General features: G+C 36.8%; 1 protein-coding gene across 6 annotated transcripts in view; it reads right to left on the minus strand.

The window, feature by feature from the left end:
* INPP4B (inositol polyphosphate-4-phosphatase type II B) overlaps window positions 1-21009 on the minus strand; it is a 1027382-nt gene that overhangs the window by 452454 nt on the left and 553919 nt on the right. For all 6 annotated transcript variants that reach the window (XM_007496289.3, XM_007496287.3, XM_056802732.1 and 3 more), the window contains exons 7-8: window positions 9014-9132; window positions 6694-6810 (exon numbers count right to left, since the gene is read on the minus strand). In XM_007496289.3, the coding sequence (XP_007496351.2) occupies window positions 6694-6810; window positions 9014-9132 (236 nt within the window). The remainder of the gene's footprint in view (window positions 1-6693; window positions 6811-9013; window positions 9133-21009) is intronic.

Genomic DNA, 21009 nt, shown 5'->3' on the forward strand with positions numbered 1-21009 from the left:
CCAAGGCTTTATTGAACAGGGTTATAGAGTTGATTTAGAAAATGATGTTTCTAATTTCTTTCAATTCCCTGGCAAGGAATGCTATATTCCAGGATGCGCGCACACACACACACACACACACACACACACACACACACACACACACACACACTCACTTAGTGTTAAAGACAAGACATAAATCAATACTACTGGCAATGGTTCAAGATGCAATGGCATCTTGGTATAAGTTCTTCTGGGAATATTTTGAAGTTGAATTGGATGGTGGGTGGTGGAAGGGGTGGGGGGCAGAGTAGAAACCAGAAGATTACTTAGGAGACTACTTCAATAGGACACAGGCATGTGTTAATGATAATTTATGCTCTAGGTGATAAAAATGAAAATGGAGAGAAATGGTGAGACATGAAAAATGCTGGGGAGACAGAAATAAAAAGAGACAATTGAATGTGAAGAAAAGACCCTATTCCAGAAGATTGTTGTTAACATGTTCCTCATTTTATTTCCCTACAAATTTGGGGAATCTCTCTTGTATTTAGGATTTTAATAAGCTAAAATTTGACTCAAATGCCCATTAATGGGGTTGTAAACTCTTGAATCATACATAACTAATCAGAAAACTAACCAATTTGATATTAGTGACACATTTAAAAGGTTAGGGGTTCTCAATTGTAAAGGATCAAAAAGTGGTAACAAGGAAGGATACTCTATGCCCTCTTAATCTCCTTCCTTTCTGATGCTTCTTACTCAGCTCTTGAAATCCTTTTAAAAAACTCATCCAAACTGTAACACATTTATTCATCATTATACATCCTTCTTATGATAAAGCACAAATTAGTAAAGACCCTGTTACTATTTCTCTACTTGTTGAAATTGGAAATTCAGGCCATTTGATCTGTTTGCGGCCCTAAGAAAGTCATTCTATTCTTAAGAGGTGCTGGTAGAAGAAATATTGAACATCTCACTATACCAATCCTAAATTTCCTCACCTGAATAGCTAAAGTATTGGAAAAGATCATGTGTAGACATCTTTTTCTGGCTCCAAACCATACAATTACAGATTTAGAGCTAGTAGGATTTTAGAAGTCATCAAACACAGTCCTCTCACTTTAGAATTAAGGACACTGAATTGTAAAGATATAACCCAGATTACCTGAATCCAAATCTACCTCTTCCTGGTATACCATCAGACATAACTCCCATGCTCCTACAATCTATGTATAAAAGCTAGTTACTGAAGATCTAAGAAAACAGAGCAATTTGGAATTATGCTCAAATAGTTTTAAAACCTTGTATTGACCCATCAATACCACTATTGGGTTCCTATCCTAAGGTTAATAAGGGAAAAAGGAAAAGAACCTAAGTTCTAAAATATTTACAGCAGTCTTCTTTGTAGTGACAAAGAATTGGAAATTGAGGGGATACCCATCAATTGGGGAATGTTTGAACAAATTAGGGCATATGACTGTGATGGAAAATTCCTGTACCATAAGAAATGATGAGCTATTTAATTTTTAAAAATGGGAAGACCTACATGAAATCATGAGCAAAATTAGCAGAACCAAGAGAACAGAATATATAGCAACAGACCCCCATCCAGAGATAGAAATGAGAAATGGAAATAAGCAAGACATAGTTCTCTCTCTCTCTCTCTCTCTCTCTCTCTCTCTCTCTCTCTCTCTCTCTCTCTCTCTCTTGTCAAATGATGCCTTCTCTAGTGTGGGGAATGGAGGGAAGAAGACAGATAGTGGGGAATTTTAATTTAATATACTAATAAATACTTTTTAAGAAAAGAAAGAATGTATATGGATGAAGGCAAAGAAAGAGGTCATTAGAGCTAAAATTCTCAGCCCTGATCTCTGGATATGTGTTTTAGGACTGAACTTTGTATAAATCTTAGATAGTAGTTATAGTAAACTCTATTTCATTTTCCAACTAATTGCTGCTAATTGAAACATAGAATCAAATCCAACCTGATATAGAAGCTTATGCTTTAAAGTTATAATTCAATCACAAGCTTTAATAATAAAAAATAATTTCTTTTTACATGTTCATTTATCAATCTTTCCCTTCCACGCTCCCCTGATTAGTAACCTATCCAAGATAAGAAGAAAGAAAGAGAGAAGTAGGAAGAGTGAGGAAGGAAGGAAGGAAGGAAGGAAGGAGAGAGAGAGAGAAAGAAACAAAGGCATAACATTTCTATAAAACTAATCAAGATAACAATGGATTCTAAGAATATATATATATATATATATATATATACATATACATACACACATAATGTTTCACAGTCATAGGTGGAATTCCCCCACCTTTGCAAAGAAGGAAAGAGGTTGATTTTCTCTTATCTAGGGCCAAGACAAGCTTCAAATTTAACTTATTTTTGCAAAACTACTCGGTATCTTTGTCAAGGAAACCCCAAATGGAGTCACACAGACTCAAAACAACAGCAGCAATACAATGAATAATATGCAAATATCTAACTACAAATAATATTTCACATTTACATTATTCTCTAAAAAGAAGCAGAAGTCAAATGTACTTAGTTTAAAGTAGGTTTCCAAGAAGGCTGACATTCAAAAGGTAAGATGAACAAGTAGCTTACAAATGAATTAAGTTTCTTAACAACTCTACCATCACTAAAACTAATTGCTCAATGTTTTGAATAAGAGGTTCTGCCTTAATTAGGGTATCAGAACAAATGACAAATATTTGTAATGCGTTATTTTGATTATTTGCATTTGGTAAGTATGTTTGAATCTTATGAATTGTAGTTCCCAGCAGCCAGTCAAATTTTTGTAATGTTGTAACCCTTCTGATAAACAACAAAGCACTGACAGCAAACCAATCAGTTTTCATAATATAATTCTACATAAAGCCTAATTAATGTATTAGCTCATTGCTTTTTCCCTAATATACACATTAGCATGGACATACATTTAGTAGAGGGAGGAAAATCACTTGTAGAAGTTCATGTTTTCTTCATATTACAAACAAAAACAATTTAGGAAGTAACAAAAGTGATGTGTGTGTGTGTGTGTGTGTGTGTGTGTGTGTGTGTGTGTATGACCTAATCCCCATGGTCAATCTCTGCTGTACCTTACTCCCAGATTTGTTAGAAGGATGAGCTGTTTTGCATATGACAGAAAATTACAATGCATTGGGCCTTCCTTTTGTGTTTTTAGCCTGTCCCATTTGCATCTACACTCAGCCATCATCCAGTCAAGCAATCCCTATGAAGAAAAGAGGTGTCAACCCAGTTGCCAGCATCCATACCAATCATCAACTAATGACACATCTGGGGCAAGGAAAGTAGTCTGATTGAAGTAGCAATATAACCTGGAGGTGGCATGTGCCAGGCAATTCAAACCACCATTACCACTACATGTCAAAAATACTCTCTCCATCCTTCCACAGGGCACCAGCCTGCCTTCCAGTGTGGTCTACCCATAGTCCTCACCATGGTATAGTATCCTTGTGAAGAAGGGGATCTTCTTCCAATGCCTACCATTGGATCCAATTTCCAAACATACAGATACCAGACACAGCACTACTTTTGTAGGTAGCATGGCCTCCTCATCAGCCCCAGCTCTTGAAGATCCAGAACAGAAAGCTTGGGTACTTGACATTGCCAAATGGTTCAATATCAGAAACTGATATGGTTTTCTTCTTGGAAATGACACTAAAGAAGATGAATCACCACTTGCCTTGCTGTTGCAACCCAAAGACCTCTAAACTTATATCTAAAATCTTTTATAGAGCTTGTCTCTTCCCATTAAAATAGTGTATCTTTGAGACTAGGATCTAACTTATGTTTCTATTTGTAACACCAACAGTTAGCAAAGTATAGGTACTTAATAAATGTTTTTATTTTCCTTCATTCATTCTCCATCACTGTGACTCTTTACTTCTGCCTGAAACAAAGTTTCCTTTCCTTCTTTCTGCCATCTCCCAGTACATACACAGAAACAGGCCAGCACCTTACTTCTCTATCTTGAGGGGGCATGGGGAGGAGAGAGAGAGTGGGAAGAGAAGAGGGGGAGAGGAGGTGGGAGGGAGAGGGAGAAAAAAAGGCAGAGTAGGAGATAATGAGAGAGAGAAAGAGGGAAAGAGAGAGAGAGAGAAAGAGGGGGAGGGAGAGGGAGAGGGAGAGAAGAGGGACTTTGCCTATGTAGAAGAGGAAAGGGGATAGGAATACAAAAGTGAACAAACTTACAAATTCTTTTTAGTTGTCAGGTTTAAATAAACTTCACCATCCTCACTTCCCTCACACACACACACACAAAAAAGGTTGTTTTTTTTTTTATTTTGGTTAAAAACAGAAAGTGTGATATAACAGAAAATAAAGGCAACATTGCAAAGCTAAAAATATAAAAGGTCTTTGAAAAAACAACTTTGGATTTATTTGTTTTCCAGTGATTTGTCTTATCTCCCTTTGCTTACAATGACCACATACATCTTTATTCTGAGTATTCTTATTGCCATCTTACTGGGTATTTATTCCCTTGATGTGAAAATCCTTGTACTTTCAATGAACCTCAGAACTAAGATAACTTCTTTATTGTAAGAATATCTTTTTTTTAAAGGATGACTTTATCCCAATTCTTCCATAATGAATATAAATGCAGAAAATGTCAGCCAGAAAGGACCTTGGGCATTATATAGCCCAAAGCACACATTTTTACAAATGAGGCAGCTGAAGTGTCCTAGAAAGCACAATGAATTTGAATTTCCAAAACCTCAGTTTGAAATCTATTAACTTGTTACCTGGGTGTAACCTTTGACAAATCTCTTAACCTCCTAGGATCTTAGACCTGCATCTGTAAAGTGAAACAATTTTCTTCTTTGATTTCTAATATTCCTTCTAGGACCTGTGCTACTTGGTGAAGTCATTTGCTTAGTGTCACCTGGCTAGAGATAGTGTCCTGAACTCACAGTTCAGTGACTTTTCTTTTCTTTCACATGGTATTTTTTATTCTATTTTATAAAACTGGTAGGAGAGAAAGATAGAGAAATAAGCCAGAAGTATGAATGGGAAAAGAGAGAAGAGCACAACTCTCCTCTGACTTGCTTCCTTCCTTCCATGTTCCTTGGGGGCCCAGTCCATGTCCCATCCCAAAGACCTCTTTCAACCCCCCTCTATACACTTTCTGAGAAGTCAACTAACTAAACAGATAAGCTTGTCTATGGCAATGCTACTAAATTAGTGCTGTTTCTTCTCTTGCACCTTCTATTGAAGAAGCCTTCTGAAAATAATTACTCTTCCTTTGTTTGTAGTCCACTGAAGAAAAATTACTTTAATGGCCAACATTTTAGGTCATGTAAGAGCCTTTGTTGACTGAAAGATATTAAAAGTGGCCCAATAATAATGAACAAAATTTTTAAAGACATCTATAAAAGGTAACAAAGTGAAATGACCAGAATTCAGGACTTGAAGTCAGGGTTCAAATCTTGTCTCTGACACTTACCAGCTAACTGATCTTAAGCAAATCATATATGTTTCAGACAAGTCTCAGATACATCCACCAAGGGATCTTTTTAGTGGAGGTAGCCTCCCTTAGCCCCACTTACCCAAAAGCTCCCTATTCCTTAAACATCATAAATAATTTTGTATTCACATATAGATTTTTCTGGGTCCTATCATCATTGAATCAAAGAGGATATCTAGTACATCTCTGTCAATTTACAGAGGAGAAAACAGCAATACAGAAAGGGAGCCTGCCTTTATGAATAGTGATGTGCCTAAAATCAGAAAGTCCTACTTTCAGATCTTACCTCACATATATACCAGCCATCTATACCTGAAATTACTTAAGTTCCTTGATCCTCAGCTTTATTAAATGGAGGATAAAATGGAGATAATCAGAGCACTTACCTCAAAGGATTATTTATAATGAAATCATGTAAAGTGTTTTGTAAAACTCAAAAAGTGATGAAGAATTAGTTATTGATATTCTTATTACAACACTGTAAAGTTGGTAGTGAACACAACTCTATTTTTCCAGTAATGAAGCTTAAGAGAAATGACTTTCTCAAAATCACATAGCTAGTAAGTAGGTATAAGAGGAGATTTTTAAACTCTAGAATTGCATAACGGGGAACTACTTCCTTTGATCATGACTAAGGTTGGCCCTGTAAAGGCCTTGATGTAAATCACCAAATGAAGATTGATGGTTTCTATTTTCCTGTTCTCTCTTCCACTTGGAAGCTAATAAAAGTGCCAATATTGAGGGTACTTAGGTTCTCAGTATGGAAATAAGTCAAATGAAATATGAGGGACATTCATGATCTTCATAATCAAAGACTTCACTATTCTGCTGGTTTTCAATGTGAGCAGCATTATCTGATTAGTAACATACTTTGGAAAGGGTTACTTGAAGGCAATCTATTCCATATGTTCTCTGTCCACCAATTAAAGAGAAGCACAAAATATTAACCCCCTCAGTCTGCAGAATGAGACTTCATATGTAATCCAATTAAAACTCACTAAGTGAAATTCTGGAAAAGATTCCCCTATTCATTTTCTCCTAATCAAGGACCTCCACCTTCTTGGCAAAGGATAAAATAAATATAGCAAAGCAACATATTGCTAAAACTCCATGGATGTGGTTTTGGAGAGAACATTAAAAAAGAAGAATTAATTGTTTGGGAAAGCTTCCCTCCCTTCTTTTTGCCAATAAAACTGAAAGTCATACTTACCGTTTCATGAAATTTATCCTTGACATCATAGACTGTTAGCTTGATATTGGTCTCCTCATAGATAGGGTATTCAGGTGGAAATGTCACACCAGTCAGAAACAGTGGGTTTCTTGTTCCCTGTATAACACAAGCAGACAGCCTGGATTCAAGTTAGGTAACAGCTGCAGGCAGCTCAGCATGCAGTAACAGATGAGAGGGCACCAAGAATGTTTAGGACTTCCTTGCCCTCTCCCCTTCCCCCCAGGAAATACTTCATGTACAAGAAAAAGAGACCTATTGGTCAAATGACACTCCATAGACATTGGCCTAACTAACATTCAGGACACAAAAAGCTGATCACACCAGAGAAAGAGGTGTTTCTGGGATGAAGAGGAAGCTACTTGATAGTAATAAATGCCCTTACTTGGCCCTGTCATCATTTATCAGACCTGCTCATGCTGTGCCATGATAAACAATTTATTTTCTCTGTCTGGTGGAGTCCTTCCTGAGGCCTGGCTGTCATTCTGTTCTGGGTGCATTTAAGTGAAGTAGACATGACTTGTGCAAACAACTTAAGATGTTGGCTGATTAAAGCAAAAGCAAAACAAAAAACAAAAAACGAAAAATAAACCATGGCTCTCCCAACAAACCACTCTATGGTTTGTAGTACAAGGTTAGCTATTCATTTCATATTATCATTATCTCATTTATGACTGGCATGCTATGAGAGAGTCCATTTGTTTTTGCACATTCAGCTATTGTTTTCTGACTGACTTGGAAAGTAATAGAAGAAACCCTAAATATGATGGAAAATATGGTAGATTTTCTCTCATTAAAATACTAGTGCCCAGTGGGTAATGAAGATATATTAATACTCACAATTCATTTTTAAGATGTTGGCAGGCAACATCAAATTGTTATTATTGTTGCTATTATTACTTTGAATCAATAACATAGCAAGGTTTGATGACATTCTGCAAACCAGGCGGTATCTGGCTGTATATATTGCTATTTCAGACAAAGTGTTCTGCCTAAAAATTAAAGTGTTGAAATACATCAGGATATTTCATTGTAATTTTACTGGGAAGGTTTGTAAAGACAGACCTTTAAAGAGGCACAGGAAATTACTTGAACTAAATTTTTCCATCTAAAACAACCTATATTGCTATTTTTGTAAAGTTTTCTTTGGATGACTAACCATTTGTAGTGAATTCCATCAACAACAGGGTTAAATCAGAGTTTTTCTCAGTCACCAGAACCCAAAGTTTCCACAAGGCAGACTTTGGGCTGTGTGTGTAAAATATGGGTCACAGCTATGAAAGAAAATGGTTTTAACTCCCTCTGAATCACTTGTTCCCAAACTGCATGAAGACAGGGAATCTATGCTGGGAGGCAAGCAGGCTGGTAATGAAGCCAGAGGATGACTTCTGGTTCAAATTATGGCAAAATGGTCTGGAGCCAAATAAAAAAAGGGCAGATTTGTAGGAGTGGGGAGGATACTTTCCTCTCCTTTAGACAGATTGATTAAGTTAATAGCCTTGCCTTCATTAACATTGTAAATTAGCTGACCAGGAAAGTAAATATAATCAAAAAGAAATATTTTCTCCTTTCATGGGAACTAAAATAATAATTACTTCCAACAGTTTGGTTACTTCACATAAAAGCTACAATAAATACAGATTTCTCTGTTTCAAAGTTATAGGGAAACACCCAAGAAGTATGAGCACCTTTCCTCCAAAATGAACTCAGAATATAGTTTCTCGACGCCAAAGTTTACCCCATTGTTTGAAACATACTTACACTTTTTTCCTATCCTCCAACCTCCCCATTTGCTCTCCAAACAATAAAGAACACTCATAGACAAAGAGTGAGAATAAAAGGGAAACAATGGACAGGTAACCAGGCATAGAACACAGATCTTTCAACTTTGTCAAAAGTACCTGTGGGGGAGGGGGAAGGATGAATGGAAGCGAGAGATCATAAATGTGTGTAAAAGAAATAAATCATTTCCAGAAACTCGAAACATTTCCACTATTTGAGCCCTAATCCATGCTTACTTGAAATCCCTTTGCCTCTATTATTCAAAATTTGCAAAGTCGGAAGTGGTAACTTTGCTTCGTGGCTCCCGTTGGAAAGCCTTTTCGAGAAAAGGCAAGTTCCTTTCCAGTTGTTTACCCTGTTCAGTTGCCAATAAGCACTTAATATCCTCAGGTATGCCAGCTTTAAGAGTTAACTCGCTCCTGTAGCTGAGGAGGTAACTCCTCTCAGCTGATGTCTGAAATCTTAAGGACAAAGCACATGGTGCCCCATGACTGACCACAGGACCAAGCAGCATGCTCACCTCAACAGTCTCGGTGCTGGAGTACCTTGTCACACTCTGCTCTGCTGGATGGATCACGGAGATCTGGACCAGGGTGTTCAACTTGCAGTCCCGGGTAGGAGCCACCAGATCCTTGCATGCTGGGCAGGGCACATGGAAAAGAGAGCAAAGGAATAAAAGGAAAAAGAAAATTCAAACCACGTTCTCAGGGAAAACTCTGCCCAGGATGAAGGCAGACCTCACTATGGCTCTGGATTAAAACCTCCAGAGGCTCGAGCCGACTTTGCAGAGGAAGTCCCTTGGAAGTACCTTACAGAAATAGGAAGTCACATGCTGCCGAGCTGAATTGAGATCTCATTTCCACTAACCACATTTGCAGCTCATGCAAGTCGTGGCTGCCTGGGGAGAAACAGCTCTGATGTGTGACTCTACACATGCTCTGTGTTGGTGGATAACTTCACAGCTTCTCCTTCAGTTTTAGTTAATTAACCATGAAATCCCATGCTTTACTTCTTACTCAGCCATCCCTTTGAAAAAAAACTGGGAAGCTCTGGGCTAGATCAGAATGGTTTCCAAGTCCCTAAAACCCCCTCGGATAGAGTGAAACCTATGTTGTAACAAGACACAATTGATTTTTTGGAATCTTAGCTACCAAATTGGGGGGGGGGGCAGGAATAACAAAAAAAAATATTCATTTCTTGAAGACTTGCAGTGACCAAGAAAGGACAATAGACTGCTGTCTTGGATGGTATACAGAAAGTGACAGTAACATTTTTTTTTAATCAACATTAATGGAAAGAGGAGAATAGGAGGTAGAGGAAATAAGAGAAAGAGCAAGTTTATTGGACTAGAAGACTAGAAGACATACCCAGGATTCTTTGCTTTTAAGCTTGGATTTTCTGAATTTGGATTTAGTAGAAAAAAGGGACTATTTAAATAAAAATAAGGAAAGGGTTTTTTCCCCCCCTTTGTTTCTGTGTTATTAGAAACATTTCCCTTTCAGAATCCAAACAAGTTCTGAGACAGGTTGGAGGATACAGATTATTCATTTCTGACCAGGCAACCCAAATGTCTAATATTCATTAAGCTCTCCAATGGCAGAATTTTCACCATACATAACATCATGATCTTGTATATTTGCTTTTTTCTCGTACCTTCTCCCTCATTTGCAGAGGAAACTTAAGAGGATAAAGATTTCCACCATACACATCTTTTTCCTTTCTCCCCATTAATTTATTTTCTCTTTTCTTTCCTTTTTCACCTTGAAACAGTGGCTGAAATGGCATAAAATATTTCTCTTAACAGAATACAATCTGTCCTTGTAAAGGCAGGGTTAAGTTTAAGACTTTTTGTCCTTTGTTGGAATGCGGAGAGAATGAGAGTGAATCAGATCCCATTCCTCTTGTCCCATCCAGCTACTTCTAATTCCTTCCTTATCTTGCTTCCATTTTCCCTGTGCCATGACCCTATGAGAATACATAACCAATGAATTGGAGATACAAAACCTCCTGCTTCCCTAATAAGCACTAAGCAGCTATGATGTTCAAGGGACTTCTCTACATACAACAGAAGTGGGGGTTGAGGGGGTGCTTTTTTTAAAGGGGTTTATATTGAACTAGTTTCTGTTTTTATTTTTAAAAACTGACTCAAAATTGAGAAAACCTAAATTTAAAATAAAAGAATTCTAGGTCTTAGCGCTAGAAGGGATCATAATTATCATCTGGTTCCAACCCTTCCTTTCACAGGTGAGTAAACTGACTTTAAGTGACTTATGCAGGGTTTAAGTGACAAAGTAAGTGATAGAACTGGAACCTGAGCCTAGATTTTATGATGGCAAAACAAGTTTCTATTTCCACTGAACTACCCTGCTTTTCAATGAGCTGCAAATCCTCCCTCTTACTTTCTCTATTTCTTACAACACACAATCAGCCTCAGTAAATTTCCCCCTATAAGTAGAAATAAAATTCTACAGGAAAAAAGACTCCAAATATAATTTGATATAAGAAAATTTTCATTTTATATTATAGAAAAACATTTTTGAAAGAAAAATGATCCTTTCACTTTCCTATTAATTTGAAGCTATCATTCTATAACTCCTGATGGGTCATTATTGTCTAGGACACAAGAGTTAAAATATTAATTTTAAATTTGAAAGGGGTTATAAAACTGTGAGTGCAAAGATTAAAAATTTTAAAAGCAAGAAAGTTCTTTCTCCATAGTCTACACATTCCTATCTCAATTGTGATCCACTGTAGAAATCTGGGGATAATACTAGGGTCAGAATAAGTTTTAAGTGAAATAGAGTTATTTCAAACTTTGATGTAACAGCCAAGAATTACTTGAATTCTAAAAATCAACCTCAAAAGTACAAGATGAATGAAACATGTTTAAACGGGACTTTTATCTGAAAACAATCTGAGGATTTTAGAAGACTGATAGCTCAATATTAATCAACAGTATGAAATCAAAGCCAAGAAAGCTAAGAAATCATGACCTGAATTCAGAAGCCTAGCATCCAAGAATAAGGAGATAACAATTCCATTGAACTCTTAGCCAGAACATATCTGAAGTACCATCTTCAGAATGGTCATCAACTCTTAGGACAGGCATTGAATAGATAGACAGGGTGTATCCAGAGGAAGGCAACCATAATGTTGAAGGTTCTCATACTCATATAAGGATTAGTTGAAAAAAGTGAGGATGGTTTGCCTAGGGAAGATTTAAGGAGGTCTTGGCAATTGTCCTTTATTTGAAGGGATCTTACTAGTAAAAATAGTCTTCTACTTGTTCTATTTAACTCCAGAGAACAAAAGCATGAGAGTACCTGAAAAGTGACAAATTTAGGCTTCGTGTAAGGAAAAACTTCCTAATAATCAAATCTACTCCAAAGTAGAATGGGATGCCTCTTGAGAGTTTCAATTAAAGGCTAGATTTGTTAGATGTGTTATAGAGGACATTCTTGCTCAGTTTGTCTTGGATCTCATGGACTCTAAAGTTCCTTCCAGTTCTAAAATGCTATGATTCTCTAATTACTTGTATAGCAGTAGTCTTTCATCCAACAAAAATGTAGTGGCACATATGAGAATCAGTGTAATCCTTCATATCCTTTCATCTTAAATCCTACTTTGCCACATGTTCCTACCATGAGAAAAGAAAATAAGGTGGTATAGAATCCTTAAGGAGCAGGCTTCTGCCACACCCATCTACTCTCTTCCCCTACCTCAAACAATTACCTTCTCCATTCCAAAAGAGCAGCTCCCATGCTAAGGCCATCCATTCTTCCTTTAATGCTTGGTTCAAGAAAACTATCGGATAGTGAAGATACTGAAATGAACCATCATAGCATTGATAAATATTCTAAAATCTTTCTAAGTTGTTTGTCTTCACAGTTGTTCCTTACTATAAAAGCAGTTCTGCTAGCTTCCTTTTGTATTAGTTCATATGAGTCTCCTCAGGTTTCTCTGAAACTATTCCTTTTATTGCATCTTAAGGCATAATAGTATTCAATTACTACCATAATTTATTCAGCCATTCCTGTGACTCCAGAGAACCAATAATTAAAAATACTACCTACCTCCTGACAGAGGTGATTGACTCAAGACAAAAAATGAGTTTTGGTTGTGAGGAAGATGGGAATTTGTTTTGTTTACCTATGCACATTTGTTATAAGAATTTTGTTTGCACAGTGGTGGTGAGAGGAAGGGCAACTAAATTATCATTAAATGGAAAGAAATATGTTTCAATTTTTTTCAAATGAAATGGCTAAAATGGGAAGTCACTAACAAGAATAAGGTTATGCCATAAAAATGGCAACTCAAGAATAACAAAGCATTTCCCCACAAGATCTTCATAAGGTAGGCAGTATAAGTATTATTATTCTTTTTTACCATAGAGGAGACCATGACTGAGAAGTAAAAAAAAAAAAAAGATTTATACTGATTGTCAGAGCCCAGTTGTAAAAATGGAGATTTGACCTCTGGACTCCATTCCCCAGAAGTCCTTGCTCACTTCCCAAAATGCCTTGTAACCTCACCTGGGCCAAGAGCGAGATGGGGTATTTAATCTGGTTGTAAAGGCTATGTTCCCTCTTTCCTACTTCCTCTTCGGTGCAGACATGTCTTTCATGATGTGAGTGAAATTGAATTGGGCCTCTCGGCCCACCTAGCACGTGCCTTTCTTACTTGTCTCAACCTTTAATAAACCTCTAAAAAATATAATACTCCTTGCAGAGAGAAACTAATTTCTACCTGCCTCAATTCCCCCCCCCCCATTTTAACTATTACACAGTCTAAAACTTGTCTTGTGACTTCTAGATTAAATTTCTTGCGACCACATGACTGAATAGGTATGCATTCATGAGTGTTTTGATGATTTCCTTTCATGTAATAAACATGTTATCATCCCCTCTTGGCTTTCTACTTACAGCTAACTTTTCTCTCCTACTGATGATGCTATATTTTGATTTTGTAGTGGCACTCCTGCCTTTGTTGCCATCTGTGTGGGCTCTTGCTATGTAAGGTATTGTAGCATTTTATACCAAAAAAAAAAACCACAATCAACTGATTGTGATGTGGACTGGCAGAGGGCAGAAAGGGGCAATAATGGGAATTCTGTAATAGTAAACCTCATATTCTGAAATCTGGCATTTCTCAATAGTTAAACATGAACTTCAACACCTGCAGTTGCAGCATTAATCAAGCATGAATTGTAGATTATTCATATTATTATATCATATTAATCATATGTAGTTATTCACTCTGTGTACTACTAGATCTGTAATGCTCTATGCTAGGCATTGGCTTTGTACCTTCTCTATTTTATTAATTGCTTATGTTGTTCTTAGAATTCATTACCTATAGAGGTCCTACAGTGTACTGTATCCCCTCCTCATGTTCCCACTCTGAAAGGACATCAAGACCTCTCCCTGAAAAATGATGACAAAGTGGAGAAACATAGAACCTGTGCTCTGAGGCCTCCAATCTTGCACATGCTTCTTATTCCCTACAACATACTTGAGTTTGGAAAGGGAGATGCTAAGATACCAGACCCAATACATATACTAACCCTCATCCATAAAATGTGGAAGCTTCCACTGCACAGTGAAAGTTGCCACTCTCCAGAGGAGCTGCTACTATCAGCTCCGAAGAAGCTACTCTACTAGACCCTGGGCTTGTCCATGAGCCCTAAGGCTACCTGATTAGCCCCCAGACTATTCCACCAGCTGTTGGGCTATATTACCACCCAAAAGCACCACTTATTCAAATAAAATTCTTTTCTTACTTGTGAACTGAACAGTTTGAGTCTCCCATTCTTGGGGTGAGACCCTGCCACAGACTTGGGTGCATTTCTCCCACATCAATTGCATATCATATTAACATGTAGGGATGGGACGAGTGGTTCTTTCCCAGAAGAAGTTAAATTTTACTCTCAGATAAAGAGACACATAGGAAAGTGGAGTCAATCTATGTAAACAGTCATTGTTTACATAGTACATATACCCATAGTACATATGCCCAATTGAAATGAAAATAGCAATATAAAACCTATTCTTTATAAACTGACCAACATGGGCAAAGAAACAAAAGAAAAGGCATTCAAAGTTTAAAAGCTCATCACTCAAAAGTTTGTTTAAACTATCCAAAAAACTTTGTAAAACGGAATCTAGAAAAGATCTCAGATATTATATAATTTAGTTCCTGCCTGAATGAAACACAAATACCCATTTCAACATCTTTATGACAAAGAATCATTAGCCTTTACTTAACACCTACAAGAGGAAGGAATCCACTACCTCTCAAATAAGCAATCCCAGATATGAATAGGTATAAATTTTTGGAAGATCTTCCTTAGGTTCAGTTGAAATTGACCTCCTATATGTATCAATTTATAATTCCCTAGTTATTTCCCTTTGAGTTAAGCAGAATAAACCTAAGCCATCTCTTTGCAACAACCCCTCAGATATTTGAGACCTATGACCCTTTTCTCAGTAAGTGTGTTCTTTACCAGGCTAAAACTCTTGAGTACTTTAAATCTACCAATAATTGTATCTGACTTAGCATGTCATAATATTCTCAATTACAATGTTCACTAATTGATTCAAATGCATATGATTTGGCTTCCCTAATAAGTGACCAACCTTTTTTCTGAGCAAAGATAATTGCTTTCAATATATTGTATCCTTTATCCCTCCATTCTGCCCTGTCCACTCATATATGCTATAAATAAACACCAAATTTCACTGGTTGAATTAGTGAAGTTGTTATTGTTCAGCCTCATAAGTGAAATTTAGGAATGATGATTTTGTTACCTTTAAGATGACCCATTGCAAATCACTTACTATATTTTAAAAGGCCCTTAGTCTTCTCACCATGTGCAGAAAGAGTGAGTCACAGAAAATGAATAGTTACAGAACAACAGCTCCATGGGACCCATTTCAGTTACCATTTCAAATATTTGGTGTATAATGTGTCTCAGTGAGATTTCAACAAAGTTTAAAGGTTAGAGGGAGCAGTAAAGGAGGAATATGAAAATAGGAAGGGGAGAACCTACAGATTCCAAACAAATGTCTCATGTCTTAATTAGTATATGTGGCTTGAATAACTTCAACTGTATATGAAGGGTCCAGTAAAGACAATGGTCTTGTATACATTTCATGAGACTGCATAGACTAAGAAGCATAACTAAATCATAACTGATCACCATAAAGCAAAGAAGAATCTCTTCTTCTTTGTGAGGGCATTAACAATTAGGATTATTGAACAGGAGAGGTTAGCTATCTCCTACTACAGGAAGCTAGGTAGTACAGTAGATAGAGTCCAGACATTAAGAAGACTCATTTTTCCAGAATTCAAATCTGGATATATATATATATATATATATATATATATATATATATATATAGAGAGAGAGAGAGAGAGAGAGAGAGAGAGAGAGAGAGCTTTGTGACCTTGGACAAATTTGCCTCTATTTGCCTCAGTTTTCTTATCTGTCAAATAAGCTTGAGAAGGAAATGATAAACCATTCCAGTATCTTTGCCAAGAAAACCACCAATGGGGTCACAGGGTCAGACTTGTCTGAAAAAATTACTGAAAAACATTATAGGCTTGGAGGAGACAAAGCTCAAAGATGAGGCCCTAAAGGGATAAAAGAAGAGTTGTGTCTATCAGTTCTGGACTAAGGAATATTGCTCTAACTGTAAAAACATACTGGCACTCCATCTGAAAGAGCTCTGTAATAATGCAAGAGAAGATAGTTCAGTACCACTGAGCCAATCCAATAGCTAATGGAGGTGAAAATTTGCATTTGTCTATGAAAGAGATAGCTTGAATTTGGGTGAATCTATTTATACTGTAGTGATTCTGTGCCTTAAAAAAAATCCAGTGACAGAGCAACATTCCTGACTGGTTTGGGATTAGCAGCTCAGCAGAAGAGCAGGCAGCCTAGCCTAGCCTAGCCTAGCCTAGCCCAGCCCAGCCCAGCAGCAGTAGCCCATACTCTGAGACATTTGCCTGACCTAGGAGGGCACCATTCTAATAGCCAAGTAATGTCTGATTTATCCCTAAAGCAAGCAAACACAGTAAACAGGTAGCACAATAGCCAAGTGAGATGCTTGATCTAGCTCACAACCAGAAATTTTAAAAAATTGAAACTCTACAGTTGAAGAATTATGATTGGGATGGGCAATGGGAGTTAAGTGACTTGCCCAGATTCTGAAGTGTCTGAGGCCAAATCTGAAGCTAGGACTTCCCATCTCCAGGCTCGGTTTTCTATCCATGGAGCCACCTAATTGTCCCAATATCAATTCTTGTTGTTTTAAGTTAGCCAGATTTTAATTTGACTCAGTCTTCAAGTCAAAGAAGCCATTCTCACATAGGTTCTAGTTCAAGTCAAAAATAAGAATTCAACACTTCCAATAGCTAGCTAGAAATTGAACAATAGCTTGGGACTCACCTATAGCAGAACAGAATTGACAGAACTAGTGGATTTTCAGGAGAAGAATAACTATTCAGATTCAATGGATGCACACATATCTGTTGAAATTGCAATATTTGGGAGTACAGATAATTGCAGCACTATTTTAAAGGGAAAATTGTCTTTCATTCCATTTACAGATTGGTAGACATTCATTTTGGTCTTATTGTTTTAAAAGCATCAGGTGCTTCTAAAATGTGCCAGGTAGCCCCAAAGGATGCTGTAAATTTCCACAAAAGCAAGACATGAATGGAGACAGAATAATTTAGAAAGCAATTGCTTTCAATATATTGGTTAGGTTCTCCTCTCTTTATATTCTTCTTTGACATTTTCACATTTCCCACTTAACCTCTTGTTCTCATTTCTTCCTCTGAAGCACTGCTATTACCTGCTGGGGAGTTGGGGTTAGGAAAAGGAAGAAAGGAGAGAGAATCAGAGAGACAGAGAGAGAGTGAAAATGAGAACTCTCAAATTCTGTGCTCCCTTTTCCTCTCTCCAAATTAAATCAATTCAACCATTATTCATTACCTGAGCTTTGTCGGCTTTTTTTAAACTACTACTTTCTCTCTTAGTAATAACTCAAAGACAAAAGGGATAGGCAAATGGGGTTAAGTGACTTGCCCAAACTCACATAGCTAGGAAGTGTCTGAAGTGAAATTTGAACACAGGAACTCCTGCTCTGAAAATATAAGGTTGGATTAATTGACTTCTAAGGTCTCTCCTAATTTCTATGATTCTATGATTCTAGCATCTACACAGTTTCTAAAGAAAAGAGGGAGTTATTGAACAGTCTCCAAAGATAGTCCCAAGGATTGGGAGAAGCATTTTTGTAGATGAGGGAAGGATATAGAAAATATTTGGGTAGTAGTTGAATACTATGACAAATCTTTAATTCAATTATTTAAGTAACTACAATATCCAAATGTCAGTAGGCAATCAATGGCAACCATAAAATGATTCTTATACTTAAGAGGATTATATCTTACTAAAGGAAGAATACCGTGTAAACAGAGAAGTAAATATTGTGGGGGGACAGGGAGTACTAATGACTTGGTTAGTTAGTGTAGGAATATAGGGAGAGAAGGGAACCAGGTTAATTAAGGCATTGGAGCTGAACTTTAAATAGTGCTAGATATCAGAAGTGAGAAGGACCAGAATTCTAGACAATCAAAGGCATGAAAGACATGGTAATATCATATATGGGAAATTCCAAGTAGGCCATTTTGATTAGCATGAAGAGTGAGTGAATAATTAGCATATAGCCTGGAAAGATACCATAGTACGAAGTCTGTACCAAGGGACCTGAGATTGGAGGAGGAAGTGGGCAAATAAATTAAACTCTCTCTTAAGGTTAGTTACAGGAAGACAAATAGGCTATTCTGAACTATATCTTCCTGGAATAACCATCACCATCACCACAACAACTCCAGGGTAGATTGCACTTTCCTATGATTTAGAAGGTACTTTCCTTAGTATGATTTGTTGGGTTGACAATGCAAGTGTTATTTTACCCATTTTACAGGTGAGAAACTTGAACCACAGAGGAATTAAGTGGATTGCCCCAGGCTAATCAATTCTAAGAATTCCAGATATTTTAACCATGAGACTCTTTTTTTTTTTTTAAACCCTTACCTTCCATCTTGGAATCAATACTGTGTATTTGTTCTAAGGAAGAAGAGTGGCCAAGGCTAGGCAAGGGGGGTTAAGTGACTCTCCCAGGGCCACAACAACTGGGAAGTGTCTGAGGCCAGATTTGAACCTAGGACCTACCTACCATCTCTAGGGCTGGGTCTGAATTGATTGAGCTACCCAGCTGCCCCGAGTGTCTTTCTTTTAACCAAGTAGCTTGCAAATATTTGGGTCTCAGGAACCCTTTTCAGTCTTAAAAATTATTGAAGACCCCAAAGAACTTCAATTTATATAGATTATATGTATCAATATATACCATATTAAAAATTAAAATGAATAAATTCTTAAATGTTCATTTATTTATTCATTTTATGATAATAAACATAGCATAAATATCATTTTTATTTAAAATAACTGCATTTAAAAAAAATTAGTGGTATTATGGTTTCATGTAATTTTGTAAATATTTTTGATGTTTCACTTAATATAGTCAGATTTTTATATCTGTTCCTATATTCAACCTGTTCCAATATATTGTTTTGATGGAATTATTTTGTAAAGATCCAGTCTCATACAAATATGTAGTTAGAAAAAGGAAGAGCATTTTAATAAACACACTTGACTATTATGAAAATAGTTAAAACCTAGCAAAACCCCTGAAAGTATTTTGGAGACCCCCAAGACATTACAGACCACATTCTGAGACTCAAAGACCATCATATCTGATTCTCATGGTTTTTTTAAAATAAATTCAACTTCTTATGGAGATCCCCCATAATAATGTGACATTTATATATTATTTTATGGTTTTCCACATGCTATATAAATTATACATAATCAGAACTTCCCAACAACCCTGTAATAAAATATTATTATATCCCTACGCAATTCATCCTTAGATGATGGGTTAAGTGACTTGTCACTTGCTGCCTACACAACCTTGGCCAAGTCTCTAGACCTCTTCTAAAGGAGGGAAGAGAAGAGACTAGCTGGCCTTTAAGTTTCCTTCTAGTTCTGAAGCTACTATTATCCTTGCAAGATTCTGATTGCAGTTCATTCTCTTTTTACTACACTACAGAAAACAAACAGAAAGCTTTCTCTGGAATGTATCTGCCTTCATGAGGCATTACAGTTAGCAGACACTCCAAGCAGGGATGTCACAGGAAAGCTAGTGTTCATTTATTTAGGAAAATGGCCAAGTCACAAAGAGACGTTAAGTCCAAATGTCTTTGACTGCAGAGAGGGAGGCAGTGAAAATCCTGGTTCCTATCTTGCAATTCCAATTTTATCAAATCCCACTGCACCATCTGACAAAGATTCCCTTTCTTACACTGACTTTTGTGCTACAGCTGGGGTACCAAAGCATCTGCTGCCCATCACATACCTCTGTTTCTCCTCAGAACATATTCGTTTCCCTTTCCAAACCCATGTAGTCAAGAAAATTGAAAACTTTCCTCCAACTGCCTAAGGGGGAAGACATTAAGGATATAGAAGCTGGAGACTGGTGATTTCCTGGAACACAAAATTGGTTTCACCAACATATAGCTTTAGGGAAACAAATTTTGTCCCCTTCAATGGGGTCATTCTTATCCCACTTCTGCCAACAGAACTAGAAATTTTCCAAGAGCTATGAGTGTAACAGGCTAGAAGGTGATATACAAACCCCTTCCACATTCCTAATATCCTTTTGGATGCTTCATGCACTCTGAGGAAATAAATATATTAATGCTGATAATAAAACCAACTATTCCATCTTCCTTGCACTCAAGAAGATTAGATGCTGGTAATCAACTGAGAAGCCAATTTGGGAGATGTTTAAGGTCTATAAATTATTAGATCCCATTACTTGGTTTCATTGTTATCATTCTATATCTGTGATTACATTTAGATTAAATCAACTTACATCATATACTCAAAAATATCTGTAGCATTGTTCCAGCATGATTGCCCTGCTAGATAATTTAATTAGAGGTACAACATACTCCTCTGTTTTCAATTTCTCCTACCATCTTGCTCTCTATTCTTTCTATTTATTACCTTAGCAATTCTAACCAACCCAAACTCCCATAGCTCCAAGGCACAAAATGATAAAAGCTGATGATTACATGGTGCTTTTTAAACAACATTTTTTGATCCTCAAAACAGTGAAATGTAAGCTTTTTGAGAGTAGGAACTGTTTTCATTTTTGTCTTTACCCCTAGAACTAAAGATAATGCTAGGCACTTTCCAGGGATTTAATCCCTTGCATAATCTTATAAAAGAAGGTAAATACTAGAATTATTAATCCTATTTCATATTTAAGGAAACTGAGTCAGAGAAAATGAGTGGCTTTTGGCCCATGATCAAAAAACAATAAATGTCAGAGGCCATATTGGGACTCAGGAAACTCAGAACTTTGATAGATAACAATATCAAGG

Source organism: Monodelphis domestica, chromosome 6, assembly GCF_027887165.1.
Source record: "Monodelphis domestica isolate mMonDom1 chromosome 6, mMonDom1.pri, whole genome shotgun sequence".
NCBI classification, from domain to species: Eukaryota; Metazoa; Chordata; class Mammalia; order Didelphimorphia; family Didelphidae; genus Monodelphis; species Monodelphis domestica.